Source organism: Saccopteryx bilineata, chromosome 2, assembly GCF_036850765.1.
Source record: "Saccopteryx bilineata isolate mSacBil1 chromosome 2, mSacBil1_pri_phased_curated, whole genome shotgun sequence".
NCBI classification, from domain to species: domain Eukaryota; kingdom Metazoa; phylum Chordata; class Mammalia; order Chiroptera; family Emballonuridae; genus Saccopteryx; species Saccopteryx bilineata.
Window position 1 is genome coordinate 29272303 of NC_089491.1, and position 16319 is coordinate 29288621.

Below are 16319 nucleotides of genomic sequence, written 5' to 3' on the forward strand. Positions count from 1 at the left end.
GATTTTTAGTATTATTATGCCCTAGATTTTCTCATTGATCTCAGACATATCATTAAACTCCTTCAAACATCTGTCAACTTTAAAATGAGAGGGTTGGCACATAGGTTCTCTGAGTCTATTCCGGCTCTGACATTTGAAAGGGACATCATAGGAAAACATTTAATTATTTTAGCACTGTAATGAGAAGTCGTTTTTAGAGAAAGAGAAAATATTCAGAAAAAATAAGTTGGGGTAGATGAGACTCTGGCAGGTGAGATTAGAGTAAGGGAATGGTGGGGACTCAGTTTGCATCAGAAAAGACGTTCGTTTGTTGTTTTGTTTCTGAAAGGGAGGACAGGGGATTGGCAAGAGAGGGGAAGGAGATGGAAGGCAAGAGAACAGAGCTAGAGCAAGGAGCCTGGGTGCTGGCCAGGGAGAGAGCCCCCAGAGAAACACTCAGCGGAGGTAGGGGTATGGGCTGACCAAACGGACTTGAGAGACCAGCACTATGGAACAGTCACCTTCCTGGAAATAACCAGTATAGTGTTCATATTTATCTATGGATTGGGGTTGAAATTTTAGTAGATTATGAAGAAGTGCAGAATTATTTTATCTGAATCGATGTGGCCAGCACCAGAGTGGCATACAGGTGACCGATGGTTCTGGAAAGCAGGGAGACCATGAAATCAGAAACCCTTTGTGATTGTCGGAAATTTAAGAGAAGCCATGGAATTGGGGTGGTGGAGGGAGGATTGAAAAGAAGTGAATCTAGGCTTCCGATCTCTGCACAAGGTAGGAATGGTCATCCTTCTTGTATAGATTAGAAAATGAAGTTTTGAAGAGGTCAAGTGATTTGCCTAATTTTTCATACCAGTAAGTAGAATGGTTGGATTTAGAGCCCAAATCGTACATTCTGAGGATAGTGCTTTAATTGTCCACAGAGAACAAATGTTTGGAAAATTCTACTTCTTCTAAGAGTACAAGTGGTCATTGTTTTTACCCCCTCATTTTACATCAACTGTTTAAAGACAAGAACTTATCATCTTTGTTTCTTAAGCCAACTAGTTGTTTTTTTAAATGTTACAGATAAGATTGCAAATATAAATGACAAGTTGAGAAGTCTTCAGGCTTTTAGGTTGACACAGAGCTATCATGAAAATGTGCTTAACATGTATTAAAACCCCACTATGTACAAGGCAGCACTGTGACATTAAAAATCTTAAATGTCAGTTATTAATCTGCTCAGATTGTAGGGCACAAGAAGCTCACAGTCCAGTAGTTGCTCACATATGACTATATGGATCAGTGTGAACATCTGAATAATGTAAATATGTACAAAGAATGAAGTGTACTTGAGACAATGGCATACAGTTTTAATGGTTGGATAAAACATTCAAGAGACACACGTTGTGAAGGAAGGACACTCTTGGTGAACAAACTGTAAATTAAAGCCATACAAATAGAAAATGGCATGGTAAGTATGAGGAACCACAAGGTGGTTGTTATTTCAGACCAGAGTGTGGAGGGGGAGAGAATATTGGGAGATGAGGTTGGAGAGGTAGGCGATGATGAAAATGTGAGGCTTGTGTGTTTGTGATTGATTTTATTTTAACTTCTTCTTGTAGGACAGTAGTTTTTAAATATGTTCTGAGGTATATTGCAAGTAATTTGATGTGCATTATAAAATACTTACTTGGAAAATGATTTTCTAAGAAAATATAAGTTCAAGATTATTCCATATTCAGAATGCCTTCTTGAGGACAGAAATCAGTTAGTGTTATATAGTGACTGGACTTTTTTCTATCTTCTATTTATATTCTTTAGTGTGTAGCCTATCCATCTATATTATATCATTTGCAGCTTTATGAAGTGCAACCAAATATTTTCTTGTTGCAGCTTGCATAAAAAATTTTGTCTTTTGCCCAGAAAACCTCCCCTGGTTCTTAACTTGAATAGGTCCAATGCATTTTTTTATTAAGTTAATTCTCAAAATGTCTCCCTAAGGAGCACCCCCAAAATAAAGTTAGGATTCTTCATGTTTGCCTGGTACCCTGGGGTGTACATATTATTTTATTGTAATTGTTTATTTACTTGATTGTGTGATATATTTTATTGTGAGTTGCCTGGGAGTAGCTTTAGATCTTTTGTGACACAATGTGTTCAATAAATATTGAATGAATGAATAATTAAATAGGTATTGTCAGGACAATGATTCTTTTAAAGTACCCCTAACCAAAACACCTTAAAAGTTAATACAGTTTCAAATTTTAAGTATATACACTGTATACTCTTATTTACTACAACAGATGAACAAAAAGGAATAAAATGGTCAAGACAAACTCGACAATCATTTCAGATTTTATTTTTCTGGGATTTACTCACTACCCTAAAGTTGAAGTCACCATATTTGTGGTAAGCTTGCTGATGTACCTGGTCACCTTGTTGGGTAATATTATTCTGATCTCCATCACCATCCTGGATTCCCACCTGCACACACCCATGTATTTCTTCCTCAGAAATCTCTCCTTTCTGGACATCTGGTATACTTCCTCGGCTCTCACTCCAATGCTGGCAAACTTTGTTTCAGGGAAAAAGACCATCTCATTCTCAGGATGTGCCACTCAAATGTACTTCTCTCTTGCCATGGGCTCCACTGAGTGTGTGCTCCTGTCTATGATGGCATATGACCGATACGTGGCCATCTGCAACCCCTTGTGATACCCCATCATCATGAACAAGAGAATCTGTGTGCAGATGGCAGCTGGCTCCTGGGTAACAGGCTGCCTCACCTTGCTGGTGGAAACAGTGTCTGTGCTTCAGCAGTCTCTCTGTGGAAATAACATCATTGATCACTTCACTTGTGAAATTCTGGCTGTCTTGAAACTGGTTTGTGTTGACCCTTCCAAAGTGCAGTTAATCATGCTGGTGATCAGCGTCCTCCTTCTCCCTATGCCGATGGTTCTTATTTGTATCTCTTATGTGTTTATCCTCTCCAACATCCTAAGAATCACCTCAGCAGATGGTTCAAGCAAAGCCTTTTCAACATGTGCAGCCCACCTTACTGTGGTGGTTTTGTTCTATGGGACAGCTCTCTCCATGTATCTGAAGCCCTCGGCTGTACACTCACAAGAAATAGATAAATTTATGGCTTTGGTATATGCTGGATTAACCCCCATGTTGAATCCTATCATTTATAGTCTACGAAACAAAGAGGTGAAAATGGCTGTGAAAAAATTGCTGATTAGGAGTCCTCTTTGTGCTCTTTTAATCCCTCGTAGTAAATAATAATGATAAACATGACGGGATATTTAGTGGCCAATATACACCAGAACATTGGGATAATGGGGGAAGACATTTATTTTAAATATGGGATTTCCTAAGTCTCTTCCTTGACAAGCCACTGAAACTCTAACATAATACAGATATATTTTAAATAAACATATCAGAAATCTTATACACATAAGTCTCATGGTGAAAAATTTCAATTTTTATTCTGGGTTATAGAGTATAACTTTAAAATAAACATTAAAAGTTAGTATATTGAATATTCAGAATTGTATACATGTAATATATAAATATAACTCTGGTCGGTTTTTAAAAGCTAATTTGTGGTTAACCTTTATTTTTAAGTTGAATTGTTACTCTCCAAAACTTATGTTTAAGCTCTACCCTCTCATTACCACAAAATGTCTGTATTTAAAGATATGGTCTTTAAATAGGTTGTTACATTAAAATGAGACTGTTAGTGTGGGCCCTCATATAATTCGAGTTGTGTCATTATAAGACTAAGAAAATTAGACACACAAAGAGAGGCCTCAGAAGAAATCAAACCTGCCAGCACCTTAATCTTGAACTTCTAGCCTCCAAAACTATGAGTGAATAAATTCCTGTTGTTTAAACCACGCAATCTCCGGTATTTTGTTATGGCAGTTAGCAAACCGATACAGTCTCTTTTTCAGCATAGCTAAATTTAATGGAAATAATTTTATATTCTATAAATGTGTGTGTGTGTTATATGTGTAGATCTATGTTTGTGCATGCAGACAGATGTGTGTGATGTGAACATTTATGCACAAATGTAAAAGGTCTGCACAAATATATTCTTAATAGAAAAGTAAGATAGTAGAAGGCCAGTCAGAAAAAAATATCATATAGTGTAGTGGTATGTTGGTGGTTTTAGGGTGCTGAAATTATTATTTATTTATTTTTTGTATTTTTCTGAAGCTGGAAACGGGGAGAGACAGTCAGACAGACTCCCGCATGCGCCCCACCGGGATCCACCCGGCACGCCCACCAGGGGCGAAGCTCTGCCCACCAGGGGGTGATGCTCTGCCCTTCCGGGGCATCACTCTGCCTCAACCAGAGCCACTCTAGCGCCTGGGGCAGAGGCCAAGGAGCAATCCCCAGTGCCCGGGCCATCTTTGCTCCAATGGAGCCTTGGCTGTGGGAGGGGAAGAGAGAGACAGAGAGGAAGGGGTGGGGGTGGGGAAGCAAATGGGTGCTTCTCCTATGTGCCCTGGCCGGGAATCAAACCCGGGTCCCCTGCACGCCAGGCCGACGCTCTACCGCTGAGCCAACCGGCCAGGACCTGAAATTATTTTTTAAATTCAAAGAAGCTACAGGGTATATCAGTGAAATGGCTAATACTCTTTCGTGTGTGTGTGTGTGTGTGTGTGTGTGTATGTGTGTGTGTGCTTTTTCCTGACACCTGATTCCTTAAATCCACAGGTATCAATGAACCCATTAGCACTCAGAAAGAAAAGACGTGTTATCTATATTATAAAATTTACAACACCCCAAACACACTAAATTGGTGTAAACTATTAAAACACATGAATATATTATTATAAAGACCACAATATACAAGAAATTAAAAAATGTACATTCAGAAGCTTTTATAATATTTGTAGATCCTCTCTGGACCAGATGATTAAATGTGAGGCTAATGTGCAAAACTTATATGCTTTTTAGAGTCAATGTAATTGTTGTGTTGGTTCAGACCCAGGATGAGGGTTGCCCATTGGTGTGGAAGAAAGGGGCAGAAGGTGTACTGGGATTAATTTAAGGGCATGTGAGAAAAACCATACCAGAGATTTATCTAGTCTGTCTACAGGGTGATAACTTCAAGACAGGGAGACAGATTTGGGTCAGTGGGCTAACCAATCATTATCCAATGATAATCCTTGAAGGTAGTGACCTATGGTCAGTGGAAGAGTAGTAGAAGGGTGAAAGAGTGGAGGTAATAGAAAGGAGAGTGGCAGTAAATGTAAGCAACAGCTAACAGTGATACAACTTACTGTGTTTTAATTCCAACTACTGTAGTCATATTCACTTACTCTACTCTCAGAGATTTCACTTTCAGTGCCGGCATAAGGGTAGGGTGAGTATGATCCATGGATGAGTAGGTAGAAAGTCTCCAAGCCTTGCAAACCTCTGTTTCTATATGGAGCTTTCTAAGTAAAGCTCAAATCCCTTTTATGTTTTTTTGTTTTGTTCTGTTTTGTTTGTTATCTGGCATTGAATTTACAATCTCTGAGTGGGTACTTTTCTAAAACTGACTTCACCCAATATCTATAATCTTATGATGATGCCTTCACTTTGTGAAGACCTCTGAAGGCTTTTAATATAATCTATAGGCAATAGTCTTGTGGTTTGCTCTGCCTGATGTGAATCAACTTCAGTAGCATAAACACTAGATCACCACGGATCTCTCATTCTTTTATTGCCTATGGCTAATATTTTTTATATTTTATAGTTTTTTATTTTACTACATTAAATAGCAGGATGAGGTTAGCATTACTTATATGACATTTAAATATAATGTCAAGGTTAATGGTATATTCCATATAAAAGAATCAATAACTTTTAACGTTAACACATAGACTACCTCTGAAATGAAGAAGAAATAGGGACATATGATGGCAAATAAAAGGTTTGTGAACAAAGTAAAGAGCAATGTTCAAATGTGAATGAATATTAATTTAAAAAATCCTGTTCATCCTTTCCACTGAATCCTCATAGCACAATAAAATAAGATCTCTGATAAACTGAATTCTCAATTAAAATTACAAAGCATATTATTCTACCTAATCTTTATTATATGCGGCTTAAGTGTGTTTGTCGTCGATAGCTTATTGTTTGCTTGCATAACTGTACTAGCCAATGGGGTGAAGTTGCCACGGCATTCAAATAGTCCCGCCTTCTGGCATGCCACCTCATAAATTGAGGTAAAGATTGGAGCAATTATTATGCTGTTAAGAAATCTTAACACCAGAAGGGGTCTTTGCAATGGTACAAGACTAGAGGTTCTCCAATTGGAAAATAATGTCATAATAGCTAAGTCTTTGACTGGCTCCTCTAAAGGTGAAATACATGTCATTCCAAGAATTGATTTGGCTCCATCTCAAACAGGGTTGCCATTTCAATTGAGACGTAGACAATTTCCTGTAAAACTTGCCTTTGCTATGACCATCAATAAGTCTCAGGGCCAAACGCTTAAGCGTGTTGGCATTTTTTTTTTACCTGAGCCTGCATTTGGACATGGTCAACTTTATGTTGCCTGTTCAAGAGTTCGTGAAAGAACGGATGTAAAATTAAAAATAATTGATGGTCCTCTGCAAGGCGAGCTTAAAAATGATGGAAAGATCTACACAAGAAATGTTGTGTACAAAGAGATCTTTGACATGTGAATTAACATTTTATTATTTAAATCACCTTTATTTATTGAGCTATTGGTGGCTCTTAAGAAATGTACTGCCAGTGGTTTCCTTCATTGAACTCTACTTTAAGCAATTAAGCAAGTAGAAGGGGGAAACCCCATGGGGCAGTAAGCAAAGGGGCGTCCTCACCGCTTGCCCTGGGTAATTCAGTTTGAATTATCAGACACCTTTGCACAAATAATTTTAATTATAATTTATAATAACTAGAACAGCGGTCATTTCGTATGACCGCCGGGCTTTCTAAATAGTTCTATATATCTATACATACTGAAAACAATGAGTTCACACTGTTTCCAATTCTAATCCAGCACCACATCATTTATTCTAGTTTTTCTTCTTTCCATATTTGTAACTCTGCATTCTCTGACAGTGAGAAACCTGGCCTCAATTTTTACTTGTTATTTGTTTTGTCCATTGTATATAACTGATCTCCCATTTCTTTTGTTTTTGCATTACCCTATATCACCCTACTGTTCCTACACTAACATTCTTTTTAAGTGATTGAGATCTAACATGTTAGGCAAGGCTGTCCCACTTTAAGGATACCCACTAAAGACTAATCAATTCTGACACACTTGATCATTTTCCCCTCCTCAGGTGTGCTTTTCACACCAGTTAGGTCTTTTTTCTTTTCTGAAGTTGGAAATGGGGAGGCAGTCAGACAGATTCCCGCATGCGCCTGACCGGGATCCATTCGGCATGGCATGCCCACCAGGGGGCAATGCTCTGCCCATCTGGGGCGTTGCTCTGTTGCAACCAGAGCCATTCTAGTGCCTGAGGCAGAAGCCACAGAGCCATCCTCAGCGCCCGGGCCAACTTTGCTCCAATGGAGCCTTGGCTGTGGGAGGGGAAGAGAGAGACAGAGAGGAAGGTTGGGGTGGAGAAGCAGATGGGCACTTCTCCTTTGTGAAGGAATCGAACCCGGGACTCCTGCACGCTAGGCCGACACTCTACCACTGAACCAACCGGCCAGGGCCACCAGTTAGGTCTTTATTCATGGATTTGTTCCACACCACCTCTCAGGCTTGGGCAACCATGATCTGAATCATCAGTCTGTGAATGCTTTTCTCACTCATTCATTCCCTGACAAGTCACTCTGGGCTACCTGCCACACTCCTTTCCCTGGAAGGTCAGCATTTTTCATACCCCACTTGTGTTCTAATATCTTCTGCTAGGTAGCCTTCCTTTGCAGATGTGATCCTCAGTCAGGTGCTGGGGTATCAATCCCCCATCTTGTGTGTAGACCATTTTCATCCCGTTTGGGCTTTGTCAATCTGAGCTGGGCCATTCCCTGTGTGGACAGCATCTTCATTCCATTAGGAGTTTGACAAACTGCACTGGACCTCCCCTCCGCATTAACATTGCATTTACTCTGTCAGCCTCCAAAACATCATGCTGGGCAGAAGAAACACAAATGCCCTCCTGAACACTTCCAGGCTACTAAATCTTTGCCAGGTGGCTTTTGAGCATAGTTCTCTTCATCTAACCCGGGCTAAGACACTGTACTGGACATCTCAACTATATATCATAGAAATAGGTGATATGCTATGATATAAAAATACAATTATATGTTATTATTTACTAGCAATTTCAAGGGGATTTTTTTGAAAAGAAGATATTTAAAATGAGACTATTGTTTCTGAAAGAGTGAAATTGTCAGTGTTCTATAAGGAGTTATACAAATGTATCATTTTTTTTAGTAATTACTTATCAAATAATATACACCAAAAGGATTTTTTTCTTTATCCAGTCGAATGACCTCTTCAATATATTTTATATAATTTTTTATCTATCTTTAAAATTAGATTTTGGATTTGGTCGTTTGGTAAATGAAATAATATACACATTGAGGTTTTATTATCTTCTTGTATTATATCAAGTACTTGGACTATCTTTTACTCTCCTTTTAAATTATTAATTAATTAATTAATTAGTTCAATGCTTAATTACTGGCTGCTGTAATCTAACATTGGACTTCATAAAGAGAACTGTGAATTCTTCCCTTGGGGAGATTTTAGAAGCTAACAAATGATTATAGTATAAAAGAAAATTGCTATAACAGAAATAAAGTTCAAGGCAGCATAGAGGAGGCAATAACTTACTCTGGGTAAATTTTGGAAGGATTTTCAGAAAATATAACACTTGTCTTTAATGAGGTTGCTAGCATGTAACCATACAAAGAGAAATGTGATCATGAGAATGAGGTGGCAAATGCTATTGACCTTAGGTGGGAAAGAACATAATATAATTGGATAACTACATAGTGAATGAAGCACAGAAGGTACAAAGAGGGTAGGAGAAACATGGGTATGGAGAGAAAAAGGGGAAATAATGTATCTGAAAAATTAGGTTAGGACCAGATCCTGTCCCTGGGTAGAAAACAAAAACCAATGATATGCAAACAGAAAAACACGGACTCAGAAAGGGGAATGAAAAATACATGTTTTACTTGTTAAGTAGACATATGTCCTGGATTTTCTTGGAAAAGCTTAATTTCAATTTTTTTCTTGTTTTTGAAAGTTCAGTCTCACTTTTTAGACCAGTTGTTTCTATATTTTTGTAAGTCATTTTCATAAAATGGTGGTTAGATTATTATCTTGAAATTTCTTTCCAGCTCCTAAATTCTGTGACTCTACAAATAACCTTTATTTCTTTTGTTGCATTTATATTTAAAACATTTGCCTCCAATATCTGAGCTTATTTTGTGCATGAACTCAAAGATGTAAGCTTCTTATTCTTTCCTCGAGAACCAGTTTCTAGCCACCAATTTCCTCATAGCTCCATGTACCTCTGTATTCCTCAGGCTATAGATGATAGGATTGAGCATGGGTGTGACTACTCCATAGAACAGGGCAATCAGTTTGTTAAAAGCCGAATCTTTGGAATTTGGCTTCATATACATGAAAAGAATTGTCCCATAAAACACAGTCACCACTGTTATGTGGGCTGAGCAGGTGGAAAAAGCCTTTTTTCTTCCTTCTGCTGAATTGATTCTTAGTACAGTAGAAAGGATGAGGATGTAGGAGATACAAATCAATAGTAATGGGGAAAACAAAAATATTACATTACCCAACATTAAAGCAATCTCATTCAAGGAAATATCTGTGCAAGCCAGCTTGACAAAGGCCAATATTTCGCAAACAAAATGATTAATGACATTTTTTCCACAGAAGGGCAACCGTATTGCAAGAATAGTTTCTGTCAGTGAGTTGATAAAGCCCAATCCCCAGGAGAGAGCAGCCATCTGAATACAGAGTGACTTACTCATGATGATGGGATATCTCAGAGGGTTGCAGATGGCTACAAACCTATCATACGCCATCACTGCTAGAAGCACACACTCTGTGGACCCCATAGTGTAGGAGACGGACATCTGAACAACACATCGAGTGAAGGAGATGGTTTTTTTCTTGGATAGGAAGTGTATCAACATTGTGGGGATAAAGGAGGATGTGTACCAAATGTCTAGGAAGGAAAGATTACCAAGGAAGAAGTACATGGGTGTGTGGAGGCGGGGATCCAGGAGAGTTAGGATGACCAAGGTGCTGTTCCCCAGCAGGATCACCAGGTACATCACCAAACACATCACGAAAAGGATTTTCTCAGCTCTTGGGTACTCAGAAAGTCCCTGCAGAATGAACTCGATCTCTGTCCAGTTGGTCCTTCCCATCTCATTATTTGGTACCTGGAGTCATCCGAAGAGAAAACTGCATGTTAGTTTAATGAGTCTGTACAGTATTAACACGTGGAGTAAGAGATCACTGTAGGAGGGGTGACAAGTATACCAGCACTAGCTGGAATGGCGGTAACAGCTGTGAGTTTTGCTTTTCAAATTCTTCTTCTAGCTTATAAGGCAGCGGATTGAAGACATGTAATAATTACACTGGTAGCTTTTTAAAAACACAGGTTTCTGTATTCTATTCTTGAGATTGCACAAGTTCTGAGGTAGGGAAGAACTGTTTGCATTTTGAACAAACATCTGTTATATCTGATTCAATGGACCCACATATCTCACTTCGAATATTATTATTTTGGAAAGAGTATCATCAACCTGTTAAAATATAAATTTATTTGATTTTATACTATGCACAAAACAAGTGGATTTTCACATATTATTCTTATTTTATCATCACTATAACATTCTAAGGAAAATAAAATTCAAAGAAGTAAAATGTATATAAAACATAGCATTGGTAAGTGAAATGTATATATAAAAAACATACCATTCAAATCTGCATTTTCTTACTTTACTCATCCCCCCATTTTGAATTACATGTTAACTGCTATCCCAAAATTACTCACGTTGTTTAAGAAGAGAGAATCAGGCATATTTTTAAATAGTGCTCTCCAGATGATTCTAATATGCAACTGAGGAAGCGAACCACCTATCTAATGAAGTCTGTAGTATACAAATTTTAGTATACAGATGGATCACATATAGAATCTTTATAAAAGATTCTGAATCAGTGGATCTGAAGTGAATTATGTTATCTGTTCCCATACGCAGTTGATGCTGCTTCTCTACAGAACTCACATGAATAGTAAGGCCTTTAGACCATCTCTCTCTAAAGCCCTTGAGCAGTGCCATTGGAACTTCCATTTGTTTAATTTATAATTAGGATCAACATTTTTCCAAAACAGGAATTTGAGGTTAGCTCAAGCATTTGAGTTGTGTACTATGAAGCATGGAGCAACTGATTTTAATTTTTTAAAAAATTAAAGAGTAGATATTAGTAGATGACCTTCTTCCTTATTGTAAATAAATTAAAGAACATAATTTGGAAAGCACCTCTTCATCTTCAAGGTATTCTACCTAGCTTTAAAAATATTCCTGGAGGAAAAAAAAATGATCCAATGGATTCGTTTCTACTTAGTGTTTCAAACAATGGCTGTGTTTCTAGTATGTGATTTGCCATTTCTCTCTGTGATAGTCATTTGCCAACATATTTTGCTGCTTTTTATGAAACCTGCAGTTTTTAATAGTGAAACATATTAATCAGCATAATAGAATGTTTATATATCTGTTGGCTATGGAAAGGAGAACTCACATGCAATTCAAGCTGTACCCTACTTTGTACGCTCACATTACAGAGGGTGGAAAGGAGTGGGTAGGCCAGGATATACTTCAAATTGGTGTTAAAGATTGGAATTCAATTGCCTGTGGGTGCATATGTCAACCTACTCTGCATCTGGGAATAAATTCTTACAGGGGCTGAAGGAACATCAGTTATCTGGGGTCGGTACTGAAGTTTTTGCAGGCAAGATGTGAATCAGATCAAATGTCCTCTCTTTCCTTTTCTAAAAACATCTCCTAAAAGTTGATTCCTATTTGGAAATTGCAGAAAATAATTATGATGTACATTTGGTATTCTAATAGCTCTGAAATAATTGCTGGGGGAAAAAAGCATGCAAACCTTTATAAGAGAAAGCACCTGTCTGCTTTAATGCTTTTGAATGGGAAAACGGTGATAATGGTCAGTATAAAGGAAGTTATTTTCATTACTCTTGTAATAGCAGTGTGACTTTCTCAATATTCTGTTGAATATCATTGTGTCTGAAATATTTTCTTCATTTGTGTTCTTCTACTCCCCTAAAATGGATTCCTGTAAGCAAGGGAATGAAGATTTTTAAGATTCTCGATAGATTCTAATAAATTTCTTTTCATGAGATTTGTATATTGGATAATTCAGTTTTTCCCAATTCTTTACCATTATTAGATATTATTTTTATAAAATAGTTTTTAATATTTTTGGCTAATGCTAAGGTAATTGTTAAATAATCATAGCACACTTATTTGATGGATCATTATGCATCTATTATATGACAGTTGTGAAGAATTTATATAAATACAAAATGATGTTTAAATTATGTTAAAATGACTAAGAAACAAAAACAATTACAGTGTTATTTGCAAAACCAAAACCAAACCCTCAACCAAAGCAACCTAGACAGAATAGAAAAACTGAAAATATCCAAAGCATTCACGGTTGTTTTAGAGATCTTTTTACCTGCTTTTCTGACAAGCACCCAAATTTCTAAAATAGATTTGCATAAAGAAAAAATATAATAAAAAAGAGAAAAACTGTGAAGTAGGTATTCAATTACGTTATGAATATTAACTCAGAAAAAATGTTAAAATAATATCAATAATACACTGAGTGTCTTAGTGTCTTAGGTATCTAGAGACTATACAATGAGCTTGAGTTGTTCTGGTGTCCAGTTATCTACAGGAACCCACTGTTTCTGGTGGACCCAGAGCGTTTATAATCTCCACCCTCAAACTTCTCCAGATAACAGTGTTTGTTGTTTTTAGGATGTACACCAAGGTAAAGAACTTGAGTTCTTAATCATATATTGAGAAAAGTTGCGGACCATTGATTCCTAAAACAGAATTGTCCCTAAAAGATGAAATTCTTATATGTAAAAGCTGAACTGGCTTGGATCCTAGCCATCCTCTGATCCCTCTCTCGTAACCCCTGGTCTTTGATAAGAAATTACCACTCTGTGGTTCAATGCGCTGGGACTTCATCCAGGTGCTGTTTTAGTGTTGTAATAGAGCTAGGAAAGTTTGTGACTTTTTATCCATGCCAGAAGTCAAATTCTAACTTTCTAGAAGCACTTCTCAGTTTCTAGGTTTTTTTCTTTTGCTTTCTTTTGTTGACTAAGCTACTTAAAGACATATTTTTAAAGTTTTAAGATTTTTCAATGAAAAGCATGTACTATCTGTACTCTAAATGCTCATTGTTGAAGATAATCCTGTTATCCTCGCCAACTTTCTAAAAAGATAAATTAAGACCATTGATGATACTGCGCAAAGATGTATGGATTTGCCAACTTTCAACTTATAGATTTTTGTGAATTGATATCAATATCAATTTATAGATTTTTACAACTCTAATCTTCAATTCATATACAACAAAGAAAGATATACTATTTTAGCTCACAAGGAGAATAATAATTTATAACATGTGAGGTTTTGATATGAGGGACTTCATATAATTTTTATCACTTAATTTTCCAAAGACCCCAAATATTATTCTTAATACTTTTCCCATGAAGAAATTAATTTGAGATTTAAAAAGTTAGGTAAGTACAATTTTAGGTATCTTATAGTTGACAAATACTAAAATTATGATTTAAAACCTTATTTATATGATCCCCAAGCTCCCATTTTCTCTGCTATATTACAATGTTTACTAATTTATAGAATTTTAATAAAACCACAATTTAATATAACGCATTTAGCCTTTATCAAGGATCCATATAATAAATATACACACAAAATATATTTACCTTTTTAAAAAACATTGAAGACATTGTCTTGCACTTATGAAGATATTGTTTACAACAACGAATTCGAATGAAAAACATGCCCAAAACTTGTTTCATGTCTAGTGTGAAGAGAATTGAGGTCTAGGATGGTGAAATTTGCTGTATAATAAATAAGAACTCAAACATTTTAAATATTTTTTCGTTTGCCTTGGCCACCTGGGATTCAGACTAACAGTTATGATTACTTCTGCTCTCTGTTACATATTTTTTTTGTTTCTAATTCTCTTTTTATCATTAACACCTTTAACTACATGCTTCCTCAAACCCTTATTGAGCATAGTTTATGTGTAAATATTATATAAATCACCAAGGGCTCTTGCTGCAGATAAGTTTTACTTAAGATTTTAGTTAATTGGATACTCGAGTATAGAAGTCATTAGCCTATTACTTATAAAGGTGTGTTAATGTTACAAGCAACTTTCTCTTCCTCACTAGTCTCTTCCATGAACTATTTTGGGATTTAAAAATATTCAAACAATATTCTGATCTTGGAGGTGGTGCCTGGGTTTTGTATTTTTTTCCTTTACATAATATATATATATACATATAGATATTTTCAAAATCCTACCAGCAATGATCACTTGAATTTAGAAATCTTTATATTTGATAGGATGTTTTTCTTTTGAAATAATTTAAATAAAAACCTCTCTATTTTACCTTGTGACTGGGTCTTAAAGTCCTTCACACCATTCACTCTATTAAGTAACAGAAAACTATCCCCAGAAACTTGAATTTTACTTGCATTTTTCAGATGAGCCCAGAAAATTCTCAGTTTTAAAGATGCTTGCTCCTCCTTCCTAAACAACGTAAGGGAAAGAATAGCCATAGTTAGGCAATCTTGAATCTTCATAAGATGGTGTCAAGAAAACAAAACATATTAAAAATAGAGGTCAATGACACAATTCTAGTTTTATATAATTTGCCCTAAAGTTGACACTTTCTCTAGAGACACTCAGCTTTCCTTGGAAGTCAATTAGCACTTATTTTTACAAACTTTTTCAATCCTCAAGTTTGTGAGTCAGAAACTTAGGATTCCCTAGAGATAAAGTATCTACTTCTGCACATTTCAAAGACCCAATTATCTTGCCTTAAAAAAAAATCTTTCATACATTTCTTGGAGTATTATATACATATACATATATACAGTATATGTATATTTGTGGCTTCAACATAAGTTGAGCCTGGAATCAGAATATGTTCAAAAGTTCTTTGTCAGAAAAGTTAAACTCCCCCAAGAATTTGTCCCACCCAGCCTTATTGAGATATAATTTACATTATGTTTTATAAGTTTAAGGTGTACAATGTGATGATTTCATCTATATATCAATACATACTGCAAAGTGATTCCCACATTAAGTTAATTAATACATACATCTCATATAGTTGCTTTTTATGTGTGTGGTTAGAACATTTAAAATCGACTCTCTTAGCAACTTTCTAGTATGCAATACATATTTCTAACTATAGTCACCATGCTGTACATTAGATCTCCAGAACTTATTAATATTATAAGCCTGACCTGTAATGATGAAATGGATAGAGCGTCGACCTGGAATGCTGAGGTCACAGGTTCGAAACCCCAGACTTGCCAGGTCAAGGCACATATGAGAAGCAACTACTAGGAGCTGATGCTTCCTGCTTCTTCCCTCACCCTTTTCTCTCTCTCTCTTTTTCCTCTCTCTAAAATCAATTAAATAAAATCTTAGAAAACAAACCCTATAAATGAAAATTTGTGCCATCTTACCGCCCTCACTCATTCCCCCTCCTCCAGCACCCTGGAAACCAACATCTACTATTTCTATAAATTCAGCTTTTGTAGATTCCACATGCAGCATTTGTCTTTCAGCAATTAGTTTTTCTTTTTATTCCACAAATAATAAATACTACGTCAGTCTTTCCATATCCCAAAGAAGTCATTCTACCTCTTTAAACTCTTTTGAGCTTTCAAACTTTTTTAATTTTACAACATACAGTTTTTCTTTATACCATTTCAATCATTGGTTAGATAAATTTTAATTAGAATGTGCCACTTTATGTACATAATTCTTATGGCTTTTCAGTCTTTGTAACATTTCTTTGTAATATTTGAAAAATATTTCATTAAGTGGAATTGCTATAACTCTAGCCTACAATTTTAATATTATTGTCTATTTTAATATGTTCCTAATTTTTTGAAATTTTTATAAAATGGCCATCAATGTCTATGTGCCAGGCTATCTACTCTGCTTTACTTCTACTGGAAATTAGGTAAATATCTAGAATTAATACTATAGAACAAAAGGATATGAA

The 16319-nt window shown here is 36.1% G+C and overlaps 2 protein-coding genes across 2 annotated transcripts; one reads left to right on the plus strand and one right to left on the minus strand.

Annotated features, from left to right (window-relative positions):
* The first annotated feature begins 2304 nt into the window (after positions 1–2304).
* Positions 2305–3264, plus strand: LOC136322786 (olfactory receptor 13F1-like). Its single transcript, XM_066254684.1, is given in 1 exon segment — positions 2305–3264. A coding segment is annotated over 1 exon segment (960 nt).
* Positions 3265–9397: 6133 nt separating this feature from the next.
* On the minus strand, positions 9398–10368 carry LOC136322787 (olfactory receptor 13C9-like). The gene has a single exon (XM_066254686.1). The coding sequence runs from the start codon at positions 10366–10368 to the stop codon at positions 9430–9432; it is 939 nt and encodes a 312-aa protein (XP_066110783.1). The 3' UTR covers positions 9398–9429.
* Between the last annotated feature and the right edge of the window lie 5951 nt (positions 10369–16319).

Excerpts from the sequence above, each read along its gene's own strand:
- LOC136322787 (XM_066254686.1), bottom strand. The coding sequence starts at position 10,368 with ATGGGAAGGACCAACTGGACAGAGATCGAGTTCATTCTGCAGGGACTT.